Genomic DNA, 21,625 nt, shown 5'->3' on the forward strand with positions numbered 1-21,625 from the left:
AGGGCGCGATCCTGGAGACCCAGGATCGAATCCCACGTCAGGCTCCCGGTGCATGGAGCCTGCTTCTCCCTCTGCCTGTGTCTCTGCCTCTCTCTCTCTCTGTGACTATCATAAATAAAAAATATAAATAAATAAATAAATAAATAAATAAATAAATAAATAAGGAAATAAATATGACAAAATTTGTGAAAGTTAGGTCGTAGGTAAACAGATGTTTTATTATTCTTACATTTTTCTGAAAATATAAGAACAAGAAAGGGTTAGACAAAGTGTTGGACAGAGCCATAAGCAGCTGGCAGGGGAGAAAACTGTTTTCAAGCTTAGGAATGGGCATGGCAGGTGTGGAAGGCCTCATGACAGGAGGTGGTAGTGGATAGAGAGTGGAAAGGTGGGTTGGGGACTAAACATGTCTAACTCAGCCAGACATTGTAGCTAATGATTTCTTTCTCTTGATGTTTTTTTAGAGAAATATGAAACGCAATGGGAGCAGGAATTGTTTGACTAGGCGAAGTAGGTTTGGTTCTCGAGAAAGAGACTGGCTGAGAGAAGATGTCAGCAGAGGTTGTGTTTACCTTTATGGAGCAGACACGACCACTGCCGCCACAACCACCTCTGCCTCCGCCTCCTCTGACTTACATCTTGTCCTGTGCACCGTGGAGACACCAGCATCAGAAATCTGTGCTGGTGAGGGAAGGGAAAGTCTTTATTTACAGCTTCATGGAGACCTAGTCAGGTAAGGTCTCAGTTTTACCCCTCTAACTCTGTCGCAGTGTAAGTAATCTCCATTTCTGCTTGGAAGTGGGCTTTAGGATTTTAATTGTGCTTAGAACTGATGATTGATTATGGGTCACTAGACTTGAAATAAAGACTTGTCCTTGGCATGCTGAAATTATGGTTTTGAATTTAAAAGCTATCAGTGAAGGAAAATTTGATAGTTACTTCATTTGGGTTACACATGGGTCAAATATCTAAATTTAAAATAAATATTTTAAGGTTATTTAAAGAAATAGGGGTGCCTGGGTGGCTCAGGTGGTTAAGTGTCTGACTCTTGATTTTAAGCTCAGGTCTTGATCTCAGGGTCATGTGTTTAAGCCCCAACACCTGAGAATGGAACCTGTTTAAAAGAGTTATTTAAAAAAATAATATGTGTAAATTGAATGAAATTGAAATGTATGGAAAGAAATAGAATAAGTATAGAGGTTCGTGCATAAATAAGTATGTGTCTGTATATAAATTTAAAATTAATGGTGCTAGGGACACCTGGGTGGCTCAGCAGTTGAGTGCCTTCCTTCAGCTTAGGGTGTGATCCTGGGGTCCGGGATCGAGTCCCACATCAGGCTCCTTGCAGGGAGCCTCTTCCCTGTGTCTCTTCCTGTGTCTTCCTGTGTCTCTGCCTCTTCCTGTGTCTCTGCCTCTTTCTTTGTGTCTCTCATGAATTAAAAAAAAAAAAAAAAATCAGTGGTGCTATATGCAGCACATTGTTGACTTGAAATCTCTTAGAGATCTTTCCATCTAATTTTCATTTATTTAATGGCTGTATAATATTCCATTTTATGAGGCTACATCATTTTAGTGGATCTCCTATTAATGGACATTCAGGTTGTTACCAGTTTTTTACTTCTACAAGCAGTGCTGCAGTGAATATTCTTTTACCTATGATAATTCACCTCTGTGGAAGTAATCTTGTAAAATAAAACTTCTGGAAGTGGAATTATTGGGTCAAAGGATATATGCATTTATAATTTTGATACATATTGTCAACATTTCTTTTTGTAGAAGTTAAACTTCAGCAAATAATATAAAAGTATGACTGTTTTCCCCTTTCTCCAGAACGTGTTAGCATTAAATTTTATATATAAATATAGATACATACTCATGCATGATACTTGCTTGTGGGTAGAAATGATTGTTAGTGGTTTTTAAATTAGAGAATTATAAAGTCAGCATTCCAAGGACAAATCTTTTTTCTAGCCTAATGACTTAGATTCTTGCAAATCTGATAGGAATTTTATTTTTGTCATTTTAATTTACATTTATCTTAGTAGAGCATATTTTCAAATCTTTTTTTTAAGGATTTTTATTTATTCATTTGACAGAGAGGACAAGTGGGGGGAGGGGCAGAGAATGGGAGAAGCAGACTCCCTGCTGAGCAGGGACCCTGCTGCAGGGCTGATCCCAGGACCCTGGAATCATGACCTGAGCCAAAGACATTTAACCCACTAAGCCATCCGGGTGCCCAGTAGAGCATATTTTCATAGGTTCAAATGCCATTTGTGTTCCTTTAAAAATTTTTATATGACTGTGAAGGAGAATGTTCTCATAGTATCTTTTACTGTGCTTATGAACTCTTTGCTTCAATGTTAAAAAAAACAACTATTTTTTGAATTAGACATAGAATAAGAGCTAATGCAACTGACCATTGACTTTCTCTAATCACTCTTCCCTGTAATAAATAAATGTCCCGAAACAGAATTCAAAGCTGTAGATTCAGTACTCTTGAAAGTGAGAAAGGAAGCTCCCACTTTTATCTCAAAATGTGGTAATAATAGTAACACCTTTAGCTGAGCTAAAAATTGATGTAATTTTAAAAGTCTAAACTGAGTTTTATTTACTATGTGTTCCTTTTAGGATTTGGACTAATTCCTGAAAAAGTAGATTAGCATTTGAATGTTTTCTTTGTTCACCAGTTAACTACATTTCCTAAATCCATTTGCAAGACGAAAGGATCAGACTAGGTGATCCTTAGGCTTTTCTAAATCTTAACACTGATTCCGATCTAATTTTATCAGGTGGAAAGCCTTGACCTACATTAGAGCTGGTAGTGACTGATGGAGTTCATGTATTTAAACCTAAGGCTTACTCATTTGTATACTAATGTATTTGATACAGAGATACTATAACGAAACTCCTATCTGAATTTGCTTGCTACTACTAATTGTGTAGTTAATCCAAATGTGAAATTATGTATTTTTGTGAATCTAAGTTACTTAAAATGGAGAGTTTGTTTTAAAGATTTTTATTTATTTATCCATAAGAGACACAGAGACATAGGCACGGAGAGAAGCAGGCTCCACGCAGGGAGCCCGATACAGAACTCAATCCTGGAACCCAAGGATCAGGCCCTCAGCCAAAGGCAGACAGCCACCCAGGTGTCCCGAGAGTTTGTTTCTTTCTTTTTTTTTTTTCTTTTGAGAGTTTGTTTCTTTTTAGCCCTGTGGCCTTGATAATTTTGTAATGAAATGGCTCTTCATAGATCTAATTGATTAGAAAATAATGAAAACAAAACAAAAAAAAGAAAATAATGAGAACACTATTGAATTGCTCTTTGAAAAGAATGAGTATGTTCTCATTGCTGGAGGAGAAGCTCAAGAGGTGTCGTCACTCAGCCAAAGAAAGATGACGCTGGTGATGAGGATAGATTTGAGCTAACATCGAGGGCTTCGTTTTGCTAGGTCCAGTGTGCTTAGTTATTTACGTACGTAATCTCATTAAATCCTCACAGTAATTAATTCCAAGAGCAGTTGCATCCTTTCTTTCAGAGGAAAAGCGAGGCTTTGCAAGAGGTCCTACAACCTGTTCAAGGTCAAGCAGGTACTGCCAGGGAGTTGGACTAAGGAGGTGGTGAACTTTGTTCGAGGAAAGGCCCTCCAGGAGAGGAACTAGTACTGTGTCCTTTACTCAGTTTCACTCCTTAATCTTATGATTTAAAGATCTTTTTTTAGATCTCTTACTCAACTGTTATTGCTTGAGTTCAGTCTTGTGTTATCTAATCAGAAGAATAGATACTTTCTTCATAATAGCCTGTGAGATAGTTGACAATATAAGGCACTTTTTTTTTTTTTGCTACTTACTGAAGTATAGTCATTGTAGAAATTTTGCAAATGAGAAAGTATAAAGAGAAATAATAATCTTCAGTGTTTGTGCTTTTTGTAGATTACCTCACTTAATCCTCACAACGATCTTGTGAGGTAGATACTATTTTCATTTCATAGATGAAGAAAATTTTCTTTTCATAGGTGAAGAAACTTTTTAAGGTTAAACCCTCTCACCCAAGATCGCTTGTGGCAGTCAGATGGGGGAGCCACCAGATGTGGGGTGCTCCAATCTACAGCGCAGGCTGTGAAAGAATTCACTCAAGGCAGAACAGGAGAGAAAAGTTGGTTAAAAACACTGCAAGGGGGATCCCTGGGTGGCACAGCGGTTTAGCGCCTGCCTTTGGCCCAGGGCGCAATCCTGGAGATCTGGGATCGAATCCCACGTCAGGCTTCCAGTGCATGGAGCCTGCTTCTCCCTCTGCCTGTGTCTCTGCCTCTCTCTCTCTCTCTCTGTGTGTGACTATCGTAAATAAATAAAAATTAAAAAAAAAAAAAAAAAAAAAACACTGCAAGGAAGCAGTGAAAGCAGAGAGATTGCCCCAAGGCAGTGGTGAAGGCCCACAGCTGCAGGGCAGAGTGAGGGAGGACGAGAGCATATAGAATTTTCCCTTTCTTGGTGATCTAGGAAGGGTGCCTGGCTGTAATTGGTCATTTAGGGCCTATGGTTATTTCAGGGGGGTCACTTCTGAGCCTGTTTGCATCGCCTGTTTGTGTTCAGCACCGTGGTCCCTATGGGCCCTTCCTCCTTACTCAGCTTCCACTGCTTGAGCTTGTTACCTCAAAGCTGCCTCTACCTCACTGAGCTCATGAGCGGTGGAGCTGGAATTTGAACTCTTGTGTTCTGACACCAGATCTCCTATATTGACTCCCCATACTTACTCCCCCCCACCCCCACCACTCCGATCTTTTTCAAAGTGAATGTGTATGTAATTTTTAAAAATTACATTTTGGGGCCCATACCATATATTCAATTTTGTTTACATACTTCAGTTAATTTCCTGTGTCATGAAAAATTCTTTAGACATCAGTTTTATTTGCTACAGGGTATTCCATTTTACAGAAATACTGTAACTTGTTTAAAAATTGAGAAATAATAGGCAGTGATGATTTAGAGCTTGGATTCTGGAACAAGCATGTGTGGGTTCATATCCTGGCCCTGGCAGTCACTCTGCAAGTTACATGATGCTCTATGCTTTAGTTTACTAATGTGTAGAATGGAGGATAATTGTATTTACATTATAGAGCTATCATGATGGAAATTAATTACACCTTGTGAAGATCAAATGAATTAATACTTGTAAAATAGTGCTTCTTAAACTCTATAATGCTCACCTGGTGAGCTTGTTAAGATACAGAGTCCGACTGAGAAGGCCTGGGTGGGGCCTGAGATTCTGTTTTAAGCTTCTAAGTGATGTGCTTCACTTTGGGTGGCAAGGAAGTAAAGTGCTGACTATCATGTCTGACACCCAGTAAGTGCTCAGTGCGTGTTACCTCTTTAGATTGTTTCAAATCATTCAAATCTTAGATGTGGTGTTGTGATGACTAAACCTTAGTTCATGAATCTTTATATTGTTGATCTCCCTGGGCTCCGTGCTAGAAATGGGATTACCGGGATGAAATTTACCGCATGTTTTTTTTTTTTTTCTAAATCACCCATGACTTCCTTATTTCCCTTATTTCCGTACTGTTTTTCAGTCATGGACTTGTCACTTCAGTAAAACTGAAGGATTGCTAGTTTATAGAATTGTAGCACTTGAAGGAACCTGAAGAGGTCCTCTATTAGACAAAGTCTAGTCTACTCAACTTCATGACCCCTCACCCCTCACCCCCTGCCCTTACCATTTGGAAATATGTCTGGGGCAGGGTTTGCTGATTGTCCCAACTACGAGGGAGAGTTGCCAGCATTTAGCGGGGCACGGGCCACAAAGGCTTAATGTCTTCAATATGTGGGATAGACTTGTACAACCAGGAATTGTCTTGCCCAGAAGGCCAGTAACTTCCCAGTGGGAATAACAGACCATTTCCCTTTGTTTCATAAATGTGAAACAGACCTGGAGAGGGCGGGGGGATAGAATGTTCCTCCCGCTGCCTGGTCTGCTGCTGTCCTAGTCCATTACTCTTAGATGATAATATTTGGTTTGTTTTTTTATTGAACTGTTTGAGTGATAACTGACTCACTAGTGAAGTTTAGTATAATCATTGCCTTCTACCTGAAAAGTTGTAACTAGATCATATATGACAAAAGTGGAGTGTCCCTTGGCTCATGGTCATATATTTACTTTTATTCTTAGTCCTCAAACTGAGTAAGATTTCTGTGTTTGATTATCTTTTAAGATAAGCTAGGAGACAGTAAGATTTTTATAACAGAAAATACCCTTGGGGTTTGGGATCCTGCATTCTAATTACTTTTCTGTCCTTGACCCGACGGAGTGACCTTGTGCAGGTTACTAAAATCCTGTTTACCATATTTTGACATTGTAAAAGTGGAGTGAATGATACTGTTTCAGGATATGTACTGACCTTGATTGCTACTGAGGAAGGAAAGGAGGTTTTTGTTTGTTTGTTTGTTTGTTTGTTTTGCTTCATATTTCTGATATTTTAAAACTTAAAAATCTGTTATACATTAATTTTTGTTAATTTTTTTTTACATTTTATTTTATTTTTTAAAAGATTTTATTTATTCATGAGGGACACAGGGAGAGAGTCAGAGACACAGGCAGAGGGAGAAGCAGGCTCCATGCATGGAGCCAGACGTGGGACTCGATCCTGGGTCCCCAGGATCACGCCCTGGGCTGAAGGCAGTGCTAAACCGCTGAGCCACCTGGGCTGCCCGTTTTTACATTTTAATACTAATGAAATCAGCTTGTATTTTATAGTTGTGGATGGGTCATAGTTTAATTGGCAGTGTTTTTTTCTTAATGGTTATTGCAATACCATTTGGTTTACTACAGTATAGTTCTGATACTAACCACCCAAACTTTTCACAGACTTCACAAGTTAAAGGGCATGGTCCCCAACAAGATTGCCCTTCAGATTATAGCCACACTTCTGACCAACTGGAGGTTGGTCATGGGGGTACCCATGACCCTTTTAGGTTTAATAATTTACTAGAATGATTCAGACTCAAAAAAGTGTTGTAATTATTATTACAGTTTTAGTAAAGGATAATAAAGAATACAAATCAGGGATCCCTGGGTGGCTTAGCAGTTTAGAGCCTGCCTTCAGCCCAGGGCGTGGTCCTGGGGACCCGGGATTGAGTCCCACGTCTGGCTCCCTGCATGGAGCCTGCTTCTCCCTCTGCCTGTGTCTCTTCCTCTCTCTCTCTCTTATGAATAAATAAATATAATCTTTAAAAAAAAAGTACAAATCAGAACTAGCCAAACCCACTACCACGAGAAATAACAAGTATTAAAAAAAATAATAAGCCTGGTTAGAAAGGACCCTGCCGATACTGTTACATTAGAAATGATCATGACGATGTAAAAAAAAAAAAAGGCTTATCCATCAAATTGGCCACGTGGTTACAAATCTGCGTGCGAAGTCCCTGAGCTCAGGTGCCAGGAAGGATGAGATTACTCTCCTCTTGCTGTACTTATGTGTCTCATCAAAGTTCCATGACAAACATGTACAAATTTTTAACAAAAATTGGAGAAATTAAATAGGAAGCGGTATAAATGGTTATTGAGGGGAGGTTGAATGATGAGCAATGCCTCATTCGTGTTATTGGAATATATGTGCTTAATGAGCAGGGCACACATAGGGCAAGGTCTGGGAGGGTGATAAACATAGAACTTCCATGCCCTCTCCCTTGTCATCTTCCCAGCACATCTCCCCTTGTTCACTGACCACAGAGTTCCATGGAACTTCAGTACAGTTTTTTTTTTTTTTTAAAGATTTTATTAGTTTATTCATGGGAGGCAGAGACATAGGCAGAGAGAGAAATAGGCTCCCTGTGGGGAGATTAATGCGAGACTCCGTCCAGTACCCTGAGATCATGATCTGAGCCGAAGGCAGATGCTCAATCACTGAGCCATCCAGGCACCCCTTCAATACAGTTTTTAGTAGCATTTCATTGAGTAGGCTTGATTGATTCAACGACCACATGCTTGGCCTTTGATCTCCAACTCTCTCTTCCTTCCCTATGTATTCAGGCTGGCTCCAAACCCCAACCTTCTCTTCACTTGGTTGATCTTTATGGTTACCAGCCCCTATCTTGAGTCATCTCATCTGGTAGGGGTGATGCCAGGGGCTCATGAATGACTAAGACACTCCTAATATTCAGGAAATTCCAAGGCTTTAAAATCCCCCCCCCCCCCCCCCCCCGGAATCAGGAACGAAGACTAGTGTAAGATTCTGTATTATACAACAATGATAGGCACAAAATAATGTATCTTTCAAATGATGGTGTATTAAACTGGAATACAGTAATTTAAAAACATTACTTTTTAGGTTCTTCCATGCAAAGTTAAAATATAAAGTGTTTTGAGCTCTCTTCTGCATAAATTATTTTAACTATATAAAATAATGCAGTTTACCTAAAAGAAACTAGGCTTTGTAATGAAACCAACAAACCTTGATGCCACAATGTACTAATGGTATGACTGGATCTCATTTTCCTTATTTGCAAAACAGGCATAGCTTTATAAAATGTTGAGCACTTTTCAGCATAGTGTCAGGCATGAAATAGATATTTATTGAAGTATCCTCATTATTGATGTTTGTATTATCTGTATTGTTGATCTTAACATCTGTAGATTTTACCTTTCTAGGTGGCCAGAGATTGAGTTTTAATCTGAATGTAGAGAATGCTGCTTTGTTAGGGTCTTTGATACATTGTACTATTACCATATTATATTTTAATAATGTGTACTTTTGCCTCCCCCTGTTAACTAGAATTCTTGTGAAAAGATACATGGAATGAAATGTAGTTTTCTCTTATCTGTGTTTTACCTGTGGGCATCATTTAGAATAACTATTGACTGCTATTCCTGGCTAAAAGCTCTAAATGGCTGTTGATAGCATTAAGGTATTGGTTGGTTGGTTTGGAGAGAAATAACTGTATATATTCAGATTTACAGGGACCCTAGTAGCTCCTAGAAGCCTTAGAAGCAAACTAAAACTATAACCATCTTTTGTCTTTCCTTAAAGCAGTAGCAGAAGTATTTCAAATGCTGAATAGAACATTGACAATATTTCTCCTACACCTCTTTTAGCAGTATATAATTTTCCTTTGATTTGTGAGAGATTTAACAAATAGCTAAGTACCAGCTTGTTAAAGTTAGGGAACTTTGAAACATAAAATTGATCTATAAGCAGGTAATACCACCCCCCCCCCCCAATACTCTCTACTCTCTTAAGCAGGTGAGTTTAATGAGTAAATAGAATTAGTCCCTCATTTTACTTGTTTTTGCAGTTCTTGAAATAGTTCTTGTTTACTCATTTATGCTAAAGTAATAAGAGCAGATGTTGAGATTCTCCTGATTTTTTTTTTTCTGTCCTACCAGGAAAAATATTTTCATTAGGTGGAAATGTATAAAGAGGGTTTCAGAATCTACAGAGCCTCTTTAGGAAGGAAAGTTGATCAGGTAAAATGTGTCAGAATTAGGATGTTTCCATTTCTTTTGGTTTTCTAGACAGAAATTGAAAAATTGAACTAGTGAGAGTTATCCTGAAAGTTTTATTTCTTTGGTCTTGGCTATGTGATCATTATGTGGAATTATGATATTTAAGTACATTGAACTCTGTATCTAAAAATAATAGCAGGATTCAGGCAGAATTTGTATTGCATTTGGAAGGTATCTTGGATATCTCATTGACCCTTGAGTTCTAAAAAGACCCTAAACATCATCTGTCCCAACCTGATTCTTCTATTTTTCTTTTCTTTTCTTTTGTTTTTTTAAACTAGGCTCCACACATAGCATGGAGCCCAGTGTGGAGCCTGAACTCACAACCCTGAGATCAAGACTCAAGCTGAGGTCAAGAGTCAGATGTAACTGACTGAGCCACCCAAACACATCTCAGCCTGATTTTTTTTAGGAGACTCTTTATCTAAATTAAATGCGTGTGACAGATGGCTCTCTAGCTTTCCATGAGCTATTTTGAGAGGCAGTCTGTTTCGTTATTGGGCATCTCTAATTATTAAAGTTCTTCCTCATTTTTTAAAAAAAGATTTTTATTTATTTATTCATGAGAGACACACATAGAGAGAGAGGTAGAGACAGAGGCAGAGATACAGGCAGAGGCAGAAGCAGGCTCCTCACAAGGAGCCTGACGTGGGCCTCAATCCTGGACCCCAGAATCATGCCCTGAGCCAAAGGCAGACCCTCAACCACTGAGCCACACAGGCATCCCTCTTCCTCATTTTTTTTTTCTCTCTTCCTCATTTTTGATCCAGGTTTACCTGTGCAACTTTTCATTGTTCCTAGTCCTGTTCTTTAGAGTGATCCAGAGTAAGTCTAATCCTTCTTGACACTGGAAGACGAGATAGCTCCTTATGCCCTTGTCATCTAGTTAATCCTTCAGTGTTTAGGTTACATGGCTAATTGACCCATCTAGAATACAGGTTATTAGAAGTCTCTTAAAATATATTCTCCTTAGAAGAATTCTACTGGTGTACTGGGAAAATGTCTAATACTGCTGTAGCCCTTTGTGAATTTTTATTTTATTTGCCTAGAGATTAGTTGTAATTATTTCATAAAGTTTATATTCTGTTTCTGTTAAATTCCGTATTTATTTGTCTTTTTAGGGTTTTAGTTCTTTGGTCATTCTTCATGTAGCAATTCTGAGTTTATGGATAAAAGTCTGCACTGAGCAGTCAGGAGGGGCCAAGTGGTTGTTTTATTTTTGTATTTTCTCATCACTATGATATACATTCCTAAATTATCATTTTTTTGTGGAGCGTTCTGATTTGATGGGGGCTGGGGGTGGGCCCGTGAAAGAATTCACCCAAGGCAGAGCAAAAAAGGTAGAAGTTTACTGAATACACTGCAAGGGAGTAGTGGGCAGGAGAGCAAAGGAGAGACTCTACCACAAGGTGGTGGTGCGGGGTTATAGTTATAGGTTGGAATGAGGGAACATGGGACTCAAGGAACTTACCTTTTTTTGGTAATCTTAAGAACTATGCCTGGCTGGGGCACCTGAGCATCTGCCTTTGGCTCAGGACATGATCCCGGGGTCCTGGGATGGAGTCCCACATCAAGCTCTCCTCTGGGAGCCTGCTTCTCCCTCTGTCTCTCTGTCTCTCTTATAAATAAATAATTAAATCAAAAAGGAAAAAAAAAAAAACTGCGCCTGGCTGTAAGTGACCCATTGGCTGGTTGCTGAGAGCCTGTGGCTTAATGAGTCTGTTAGTGTCAGCTTGGTTGCTGTGGGCCCTTTTACCTTGCTCAGGTTTCCATTGCTCAGGGCTATTGCTAAAGACAGCCTCTACAATTTTGGAGCTGTTTATCTTCAGCTTTGGAATATTACTATTTCATGTTATTTTTACTTAAATTTTATTGCCAGCTGTATTTTCTTCTCTTTTCACCATGAAATACAGATGGCCTTCATATTTTTTACACTGATGAGAGGTGTACCATGTTTCTTCTAATTAATACAATTCTTAAGTTTTAAGTAATCTCTGTACCAAACATGAGACTCGAACTCATGACCCTTAGATCAAGAGTTGCTTTCTCTACTGACTGAGCCAGCCAGGCACTCCTCAAGTTTTCTAAACAATCCTTTTAAGACCTAAAGGCTAATGCTCCTTGAGACTTTTTTTTTTTTTAAGATTTTATTTATTTATAAGATAGAGTGTGTTTTGAGCATGAGCAGGGGAAGGGGCAGAGGGAGAGGGAGAAGCAGACTCCTCTCTGAGCAGAGAGCTTGATGTGGGGCTGGATCCCAACCTAAGCCAAAGACAGACACTTTACTGACTGAGCCACCCAGGTGCCCCACCATTTGGAAATTATTAATTTGTTGTTCTTATTCAGTAAATATCAGCAGATATTCCCCCATGTAAACAAAAGCTCTTTGGGGGTCCTCTTGTTTATATTAGTTGTATCATACGATATTAAAGAAAATCTCGATACAGAAGTAATAATCTAGAACATATTAAAAGATTTTAAAAATGAAACATTTTTATTTTTACTAAATACTTTTCTTTTAATTGTGTAAGCAGGAGACTAGAACCTACAGAACGACCTCTTCAGATCGTTTATGATTACTTGTCCAGGCTGGGATTTGATGACCCTGTGCGTATACAGGAGGAGGCAACAGATCCTGACCTCGGCTGTATGCTTCGATTTTATGGTGGTAAGAATTTATCAGTGGCTTTGTGAATATGTTTAATTGCTTTTAAGTTGATCATTTGTGCCTCTCTCTGTCTTCAGCTTTTAAAAAGTATTTTAGCAAAAGGTATTTTTAAGCCAGTTAACTAATGTGGTTGAAAAAACCCAACAGAAACAAGAAGGTGGGGTGTGGTTCAGGGAAGACTTAGAAGTATTAGCTAAAATACCTTCCCCTTTATATTTTTGCTCTTTTGGTTGTAGTGTTTTTGCTGATTTACTAGAATCATTATATCCCTTTGTCAGAATCTTGATCAAATTATACTTTTCAGTATCAGTTTCTTTTCAAGCTCCTTGTAAGAACCATGAACTTCTGGATAGCTCAAGAATTTTGAGAGCTAGGTGGTTGTCATCATATGACTTGACATTTGATGAATACATTTGTCAAATCTAAATATGTTGTTAAATCTAGAATTTTTTTATTTTTTTTAATTTATTTTTTTTAATTTATTTTTTTTATTGGTGTTCAATTTACTAACATACAGAATAACCCCCAGTGCCCGTCACCCATTCACTCCCACCCCCCGCCCTCCTTCCCTTCTACCACCCCTAGTTCGTTTCCCAGAGTTAGCAGTCTTTACGTTCTGTCTCCCTTTCTGATATTTCCCACACATTTCTTCTCCCTTCCCTTATATTCCCTTTCACTATTATTTATATTCCCCAAATGAATGAGAACATATAATGTTTGTCCTTCTCCGACTGACTTACTTCACTCAGCTAAATCTAGAATTTTTAAATTTTGTTTCCTCTTGGTGCATTTCCACCCCCATCCACTGTTTTTCACTGGACACTTCAATAATGTAGTTAGACTTATTTAAGCTAAATACTTTCTGAATATTGCTTTCCAAATATACATAGTCTACTAATACTACTACTATTGAGTACCACTGATTGTTTACTGTGTGCTTTTATACTTGTGAATTACCCAGTTTATTACAACCACCTTATGCTGTAGGAACTATTACCTCATTTAACAGATGAGGAAACAGAGAACTTAAGCAATTTGTTAAAAGTCATACAGCTAGTAAATGACAAAGCCCTTTAACACTTAACAATTTTGAATTAATGACTCATTTATCAAACAATTAAACTAATAACTAAATGATTAGTGTATGTAGGCAAAATCATTTACTAAAGTTCCCTGCTCTCATTTCCCAAATTGATTAAATTTCTGTGTACTTCTTTTGTTGTTGTTGGGGTTTTTTTTTTTTGGTTGTTGTTTATTTCTAAGTAATCTCTGTACCCAGTGTGGGGCCTGAACTCATGACCCTGAGATCTAAAGTAGCACATTCTACTGACTGAGCCCCCAGAGGCCTCTTTGTATACTTCTTGATACAACTTTTGTGACATAATATCACAAGCTGGCTTTATTTAATGTACCTCACAGAAGATTTTATGTTTAATTTTTCATCATAACACTATTTTGTGACATGTTGTTCCTTAAAAGTTGATTTTCATTTATTTCCATTAATTTTTCTTCATTGCTAGTTCATGGAAGAGAAATAGTTGCTAGATTGAAATGAAATAGGAAAATCCATGGGGTGCCTGGGTGGCTCAGTCAGTTAAACACCTGACTTTAGATTTTAGCTCAGGCCATGATCTCAGGGTTGTGAGATTGTGCCCCATATTGGGCCCTATGGTAAGCATGGAGCCTACTTAGGATTCTCTTTCTCCCTCTGCTCAGCTCCCACTTTTTTTTTTTTTAAGATTTTATTTATTTACTCATGAGAGACACAGAGAGAGAGGCAAAGACACAAGCAGAAGGAGAAGCAGGCTCCATACAGGGAGCCCAATGTGGGACTCGATCCCGGGTCTCCAGGATCAGGCCCTGGGCTGAAGGCAACGCTAAACCACTGAGCCACCCAGGCTGCCCTGCTCAGCCCCTCTTAAAAAAAAAAAAAAAAAAAAAAAAAAAAAATTAAATAGGAGAATCCTTTAGGATTAATTTGAGGAGCACAGCTTGTTTAAGCCTATAAAACTTGGTTTAAAAAAAAAGAACAACTTGGGATCCCTGGGTGGCGCAGCGGTTTGGCGCCTGCCTTTGGCCCAGGGCGCGATCCTGGAGACCCGGGATCGAATCCCACGTCAGGCTCCCGGTGCATGGAGCCTGCTTCTCCCTCTGCCTGTGTCTCTGCCTCTCTCTCTCTCTCTCTCTCTCTCTCTCTCTCTCTCTGTGACTATCCTAAATAAATAAATAAAATATTTAAAAAAAAAAAAAAAAAAAAAAAAAAAGAACAACTTGAAGCAGTAACATGCTCCTTTTGTGATTGTAGTTGAAAGTGAGTTCTTCATTGTATGTTTTATTCTGTGGTGAAAGATGAGCCTTAAAGTGCCAGTGAACTCGTTTTGAACCATTGATACACATTTGCACTCAGTTATATATTGTACAACTGTTGGCACTGATACATTAATTTTCTGCCACCACTCGTTAAATTGTATGCCCAGGGTCTTCATATACCCTTAAGATATTTCTAGTAGAGTATAAAAGAGTACCAGTTTGTAGTACACACTATATTTTGGGAGGAAGAGGGTCTTTATTTTTTTTTTTTTTAATTTTTATTTATTTATGATAGTCACAGAGAGAGAGAGAGAGAGAGAGGCAGAGACACAGGCAGAGGGAGAAGCAGGCTCCATGCACCGGGAGCCTGATGTGGGATTCGATCCCGGGTCTCCAGGATCGCGCCCTGGGCCAAAGGCAGGCGCCAAACCGCTGCGCCACCCAGGGATCCCGGAAGAGGGTCTTTAAAAGAACATTTCCAAAAGTGGGCTCTATTAATTTAGAGAAGCTTAGTATAATTTGAAAAAATTGTGTTTTAAAAAAGAGGTTTTAAAGCTAATTATTTTTGAAACTGGACAGTATGTATTTATGGCACCAAAAACAAAAATAAAAAAACATATATCAATAAGTGTATTAATTATCTCTTACCTATGTAATGAATTACCTCAAAACTTATGGGAGTGCCTGGGTGGCTCAGTTGGTTAAACATCTGATTCTTGGTTTCAGCTCAGGTCATGTTCTCAAGGTTGAGAATAAGCCCTGCATCAGGCTCTGTGCTCACTATGGAGTCTTATGATTCTCTCTCTCTCCCTCTGCCCCTTCCCCTGCTTGTGTGCATATGCGCTCCCTCCCTCCCTCCCCCCCTCCCTCTCTCTCTTTCTGTCTCAAATAAATAAAATCTTAAAAAAAAAGACTAAGTAACTTACGGGGCACCTGGCTGGCTCAGTTGGTAGAACATGCAGCTCATGTCGGACATAGAGATTACTAAATAGATAAATAAATAAACTTTAAAGAAGTACTTTGTGGGGACACCTGGGTGGCTCAGTGGTTCAGCATCTGCCTTTGGCTCGGGGTGTGATCCCTGGTGCTGGGATCAAGTCCTGTATCAGGCTCCCTGCAAGGAGCCTGCTTCTCCCTCTGTCTCTGCCTCTCTGTGTGTCTCTCATGAATGAATAAATAAATAAAATCCTAAAAAAAAAAAGTACTTTGTGACTTAAAATGATAATAAATATTTATTATCACATATAGTTTTTGTGGGTCAGAAATCTAGGAGTAATTTAGTTGGATGGTTCTAGTTTGGGTTGAATGAGATTATATTCACTCTGTTGGTTGAAGGTATAGCCATCCAAAAGCTTGATGGCTGGAAGAATCATTTCTAACATGGCTCACTTGAATGGCTTACCAGCTTTTGGCCAGAGATCTCAGTTCTTCATTTTGTGGACCTCTTTTTTAAGACTGCCTGAGTGTCTTTTTTTTTTTTTTTTTTTTTTAAAGATTTTATTTATTTATTCATAGAGACAGAGAGAGAGGCAGAGACACAGGCAGAGGGAGAAGCAGGCATCATACAGAGAGCCTGACGTGGGACTCGATCCAGGGTCTCCAGGATCACGCCCTGGGCTGCAGGCGGCGCTAAACCGCTGCGCCACCGGGGCTGCCCTGCCTGAGTGTCTTTATAACATGACAACTAGCTTCTGTCGGTAAGAGACAGACAGATGGCCATGCAAACACACACACACACAAGGCCTCAGTGTTTTTCATGACCTAGCCTCATAAGTCATTGGCATTTTTACCACCTTCTGTTTAGTAGAAGTAAGCCACCATTTACAGCCCACCCAATAGAGAGGGAAATTAATTTGGCCCTACCTTCTGGAGAGAGCACTATCAAAGAATTTGTGGACATATCTTAAAACCGTCACAAAAAGAATGCTTCCCTCTCACCTGATCCTCCCACCCCTCAGTTCCCAAATCCAGAGATAACCACTGTTAACAGAAGGAAAAATATCTGTGAAATATTCTCTTAGCAGCAAACAGCTTAGTAGTCAGCTTTAAATATTTTATGTATAGAGTCTGGTAAGTTAGCTAGAATACAGTGTTAATGAGGCCAGAGTCATTAGGGCCAAGTTCAAACCAGTTAATGTTGCTGTGCTTGCTGGATCTAAAAGGTACCCAGTATGCTGAGCAGCTCTTATGCAAATGTTCATTATCAGTCTTTCTGGAAAGGGAGTTCTGGGGAAAAGTGAAGTTAGTGGAATGACTGCTCAGTGGAAATTCATGGTAAAAGCTGTGGAAATAACATAATTGACTAAAGATGAGTAGGTAGCATGATCAATCAGAGATTAAGAGAGCACATCAGTGAACTCTTGATTTGTGTATGAAAAAAAGGAGTCCAGAAAGCGTGATTTACTAGGGAAGTTGTAGTTCTAGGGCTCTGTGTCTCAGAATAAGTCCCAGCCTGAGCATTTCTTTCTATACCATATTCCTTTTTTTTTTTTTTAAAGATTTTATTTATTCATTCAATGAGAGATACAGAGAAGCAGAGACATTGGACGCCCTAGCCAAAGGCAGATGCTCAACCATTGAGCCACCCAGGTGTCCCTTCATATTGATCTAAAGGACTTCTGTATTTATTCTTAGTACACATCCTTTGCCTACTATATTTGTGACAAAAATTGTTTTCAGCCTATAACTTATCCTTAAATTTATTGTTTTTTATTGTGTAGAAGTCCTGTTTAGATTTGATGAGTCTTCTTTTAATGCATTTATATTCCTTCCTTTTCCTAGGTCATAAATTAAAGATTTATTTATCAGTCATAAATTAAAGATTTATTTATTCATTCATTCATAGAGAGCAAAGAGAGAGGCAGAGACACAGGCAGAGGGAGAAGCAGACTCCATGCAGGAAGCCCAATGTGGGACTCGATCCTGGGTCTCCAGGATCACACCCCGGGTTGCAGGCGGCGCTAAACCACTGCGCCACCGGGGCTTCCCAATACTTTGATATTCTTAAAATATGCATAAGATCGGGATCTAACTTTACTTTTTCTCTGTAGGTAGACAGCCATTTGTCCCAACAACATTTATGGAATAGCTTATCCTTTTCCTACGATCTGAAATATCTTTATTATTTTTAAGTTCTTACACAGGCAGTGGTCTATTTTTAGATTCTATCCTGTTACATTGGCCAATTTGTGCTAATACCAAAATTATTTTAGTTAATATGCCTATATGATATATTTTGATAGCTGGTAAGGAAGTACCTTATCACTGTTCTCTGAAAAATCAGGGAGATCTCTAGAATCAGAGAAATCTTTGTGAAGAAGTAGTATTTGAGTTGGTTTTTTATTTTTATTTTTATTTTATTTTTATTTTTATTTTTATTTTTTTTAAAATTTTATTTATGATAGTCACACACACAGAGAGAGAGGCGGAGACATAGGCAGAGGGAGAAGCAGGCTCCATGCACCAGGAGCCCAACGTGGGATTCGATCCCGGGTCTCCAGGATCGCGCCCTGGGCAAAAGGCAGGCGCTAAACCGCTGCGCCACCCAGGGATCCCAAGTTGGTTTTTAAAAAATTGACAGGATTTCATTTAGCAGAAAGGAAAAGGAGGACATGGGATGGGAGATTAGACATTTCAACGTATGTCCTGTGAATCACAGATAATTTGAGTCCAGATTGTTCTGGGCGTTGAGTGCAATATCAGGAGTTTAGTCTTCATTTGGTAGATGACAGCAGGAAGTGACAGGTTCCAAGTGAGCCAGAGAAGGTGAATCTGGCACCAGTGTGGATAATAATATGGATGTAAATTGATAGGGGTCTGAAGTGAGGAGTGGGAAGGAATTATTCATATGACAGACTTTTTGAAGGAATGATCTGTATGAGTTGATGGCTGATTGAAAAGGAGAGTTGAATGAGTAAATCAGTCAACATGATAGATCACATCAATAAAAGAAAAGAACCATTATGATCCTCTCAATTGATGCAGAAAAAGCATTTTACAAAATATAGCATCCTTTCTTACTTAAAACTCTTCAGAGTTTAAGGGTGGAGGGAACATATCTCAATATCATAAAAGCCACCTATGAAAAGCCCACAGCAAATGTCATTCTCAATGGGGAAAAACAGTGCTTTTTTCCTAAAGTCAGGAGCACAGCAGGGATGCCCACTCTCACCACTGTTGTTCAACATTGTACTAGAAGTCGTAGCCTCAGCAATCAGACAACAAAAAAATAAAAGGCATTCAAATTGGCTAAGAAGAAGTCAGACTCTTCACAGATGACTTGATACTGTATATGGAGAACTCAAAAGACTCCACTCCAAAATTGCTAGAACTCAGACAGCAGTTCAGCAGTGTGCCAGGATACATATATCAGATATTCTATACACTAGCAATGAGACTGAAGAAAGAAAAGTTAAGGAATTGATCCCATTTATGATTGCAACAAAAACCATAAGATACCTAGGAATAAAGCTAACCAAAGAGGTAAAGGATCTGTACTCTTAAAAACTACAGAACACTTAGGAAAGAAGTTGAGGAAGACACAAAGAGATGGGAAACATTCCATGCTCATGGAGTAGAAGAATAAATATTGTGAAAATGTCTATGGTACACAGAGCAATTTTTACATTTAATGAAATCCCTATCAAAATACCATGGACTTTCTTCACAGAATTGGAACAAATAATCCTAAGATTTGTATGGAACCAGAAAAGGCCCTGAATAGCTAGAGGAATGTTGAAAAAGAAAACCAAAGCTGAGGGCACCACAATGCCTGACTTCAGGCTGTGTTATAGTGCCCTGATCATTAAGACAACATGGTACCATCACAAAAACAGACACATAGATCAGTGGAACAGAATAGAAAACCTAGAAATGGATCCTCAACTCTATAGTCAACTAATCTTTCTTCAAAGTAGGAAGAACTTCATACTTAACACCCCAAAAACAATCCAGTCAAGAAATGGGCAGAAGAGGGATACTTGGTGGCTCAGTGGTTGAGCATCTGGCTTTGGCTCAGGTTGTGATCCTGGGGTTCTGGGATTGAGTTCTGCATCAGGCTTCCCTCCAGGAGCCTGCTTCTCCCTCTGCTTTTCTTTCCGTGTCTCTCATGAATAAATAAAATTATTGAAGGAAAAAAAAGAAATGGGTAGAGGACATGAACAGATATTTCTCCAAAGACGACCTACACAAGGCCAACAAGCACTTGAAAAAATGCTCCACATCACTTGCCATCAGGGAACTACAAAACCTTAATGTGATACCACTTTACACCGGTGAGAATGGCTAAAATTAACAAGACCGGAAACAACAAATGTTGGTAAGGATGTGGAGAAAGGGGAACCCTCTTACACTGTTCGTGGGAATGCAAGCTGGTACAGCCACTCTGGAAAACAGTATGGAGGTTTCTCAAGAAGTTAAAAATAGAACTGTCCTACAACCCAGCAATCGTGCTACTGGGTATTTACCCCAAAGGTGCAGATGAAGTGAAATGACAAGACACCTGCACCCCAATGTTCACAGCAGCAGTGTCCACAGTAGCCAAACTGTGGAAGGAGCCACAGTGTCCTTTGACAGATGAATGGATAAAGATGTGGTATTATATATACAATGGAATATTATTGAGCCATCAGAAAGGATGAATACCTACCGTTTACTTTGACATGGTTGGAACTGGAGGGTATTATGCTGAGTGAAAGAAGTCAGAGAAAGATAATTATCGTATGGTTTCACTCATATGTGGAACATAAGAAATAGTGAAAGGGACCATAAGGAGAGGAGGGGAAACTGGGTGGGGAAAATAAAGAGGGAGACAAACCACGAGAGATTCCTAACTCTGGGAAACAAAGAGTTGCAGAAAGGGAGGTGGGGGGGGGGGGCGGTAACTGGGTGATGGGCATTAAGGAGGGCACATGGTGTGATGAACACTGGGTGTTATACTATACATTGGTGAATTGAATTTAAATTAAAAAAATGTGATTCACTGGTGATACGTCAATCAACAGAAGTACATTTCATGATGGAACTTTGACTTTTTTTTTTTAAATGCAACAATTCACTGAAGAACATTAAAAGAACAATGTGAAATGAGCAGGCAATTTTATAAGGTGGAATTGCCTTATAAAATTATTTATAATAATAATAATTATTATTTATTTATTTATAAATAAAATTTATTTATAAGATAAATAACTATCAAATTATCTATTGCTTTATTGTAACTGTACCGGAAATGACTTTAACGAGGTTCACTCTGACATGTGCCCATTGTGTTACTGAACTTCACAATAATTTATTTGTTTTAATATTGTTCAAAAGAAAATAAAGATCTTTCATATAAATGAAAAGGGGAGTTGAGGAAGAAAACCTAAGAGTTGACACTGACCCTGAACTTAGGAGCCAGGATTACATCAGGAGAATGTCAGGACTTGAATTGTGAGATGGACCTGGTTCGTGGGGATGGTGCTGACTTGGTTTTGGGAATATTTGATTTAAGTGCTGGTGAGTATCCTGTTGGAGATGTCTGGCAGGTCATTGGAAATGGGGAACTAGAGCTCAGGACATACAGATAATGGGAGTAGGGTAAACGGGGATGTTAAAGCTGTAAGAGTTGTTATGATATCTTTGAAAGAAATTCTTATATGTAGGAAAAGGAGGCTTAGAGCAGTTTTCATTATAATAATTGGCATTTGTTTTATACCCTTACTGTATGCTGAGCACTTTCTCACGTGCTGAGCACTCTGTATACCTTGTCTTGGGTGATATTTACAACCCTCTAGATGAATGTTATTATTCCTGAGAGGCTATGCTATGTCCCAGTCAAATAACAGAACCAGGAAACAGATACACCTGTCTGCTTCTAAATCTTATCCTTTTAACATCTAAGACACACCGCCTTTTAGTTGTTGGAGAGAAAGTGTCGAGGAGGATGAAGAATCCATAAAATGAGAACTGAGAATGGCTGGGGATCATCCAATCCAACTCCTTGGTCTTAAACTCAGGAAACTAAGACCGGAAGACTTAAGGATTTGTTTCGATTCATGAAACTGGATGATGGAATTACTTTAGCCACCACTGATTTGCCAGGTGTTCTAGTGAAATACTTCAAATAGAAGTTTTTTTTGTTTTGTTTTGTTTTTTTGTATGAGAGC

At 38.9% G+C, this 21,625-nt stretch overlaps 1 protein-coding gene across 1 annotated transcript in view; it reads left to right on the forward strand.

Annotated features, from left to right (window-relative positions):
* PHLPP2 (PH domain and leucine rich repeat protein phosphatase 2) overlaps positions 1 to 21,625 on the forward strand; it is a 77,233-nt gene that overhangs the window by 8,533 nt on the left and 47,075 nt on the right. The window contains exons 2-3 of the mRNA XM_072817734.1: positions 465 to 733; positions 12,034 to 12,167. Of these exons, the coding sequence (XP_072673835.1) occupies positions 465 to 733; positions 12,034 to 12,167 (403 nt within the window). The remainder of the gene's footprint in view (positions 1 to 464; positions 734 to 12,033; positions 12,168 to 21,625) is intronic.

Source organism: Canis lupus, chromosome 3 (assembly GCF_048164855.1).
Source record: "Canis lupus baileyi chromosome 3, mCanLup2.hap1, whole genome shotgun sequence".
NCBI lineage: Eukaryota > Metazoa > Chordata > Mammalia > Carnivora > Canidae > Canis > Canis lupus.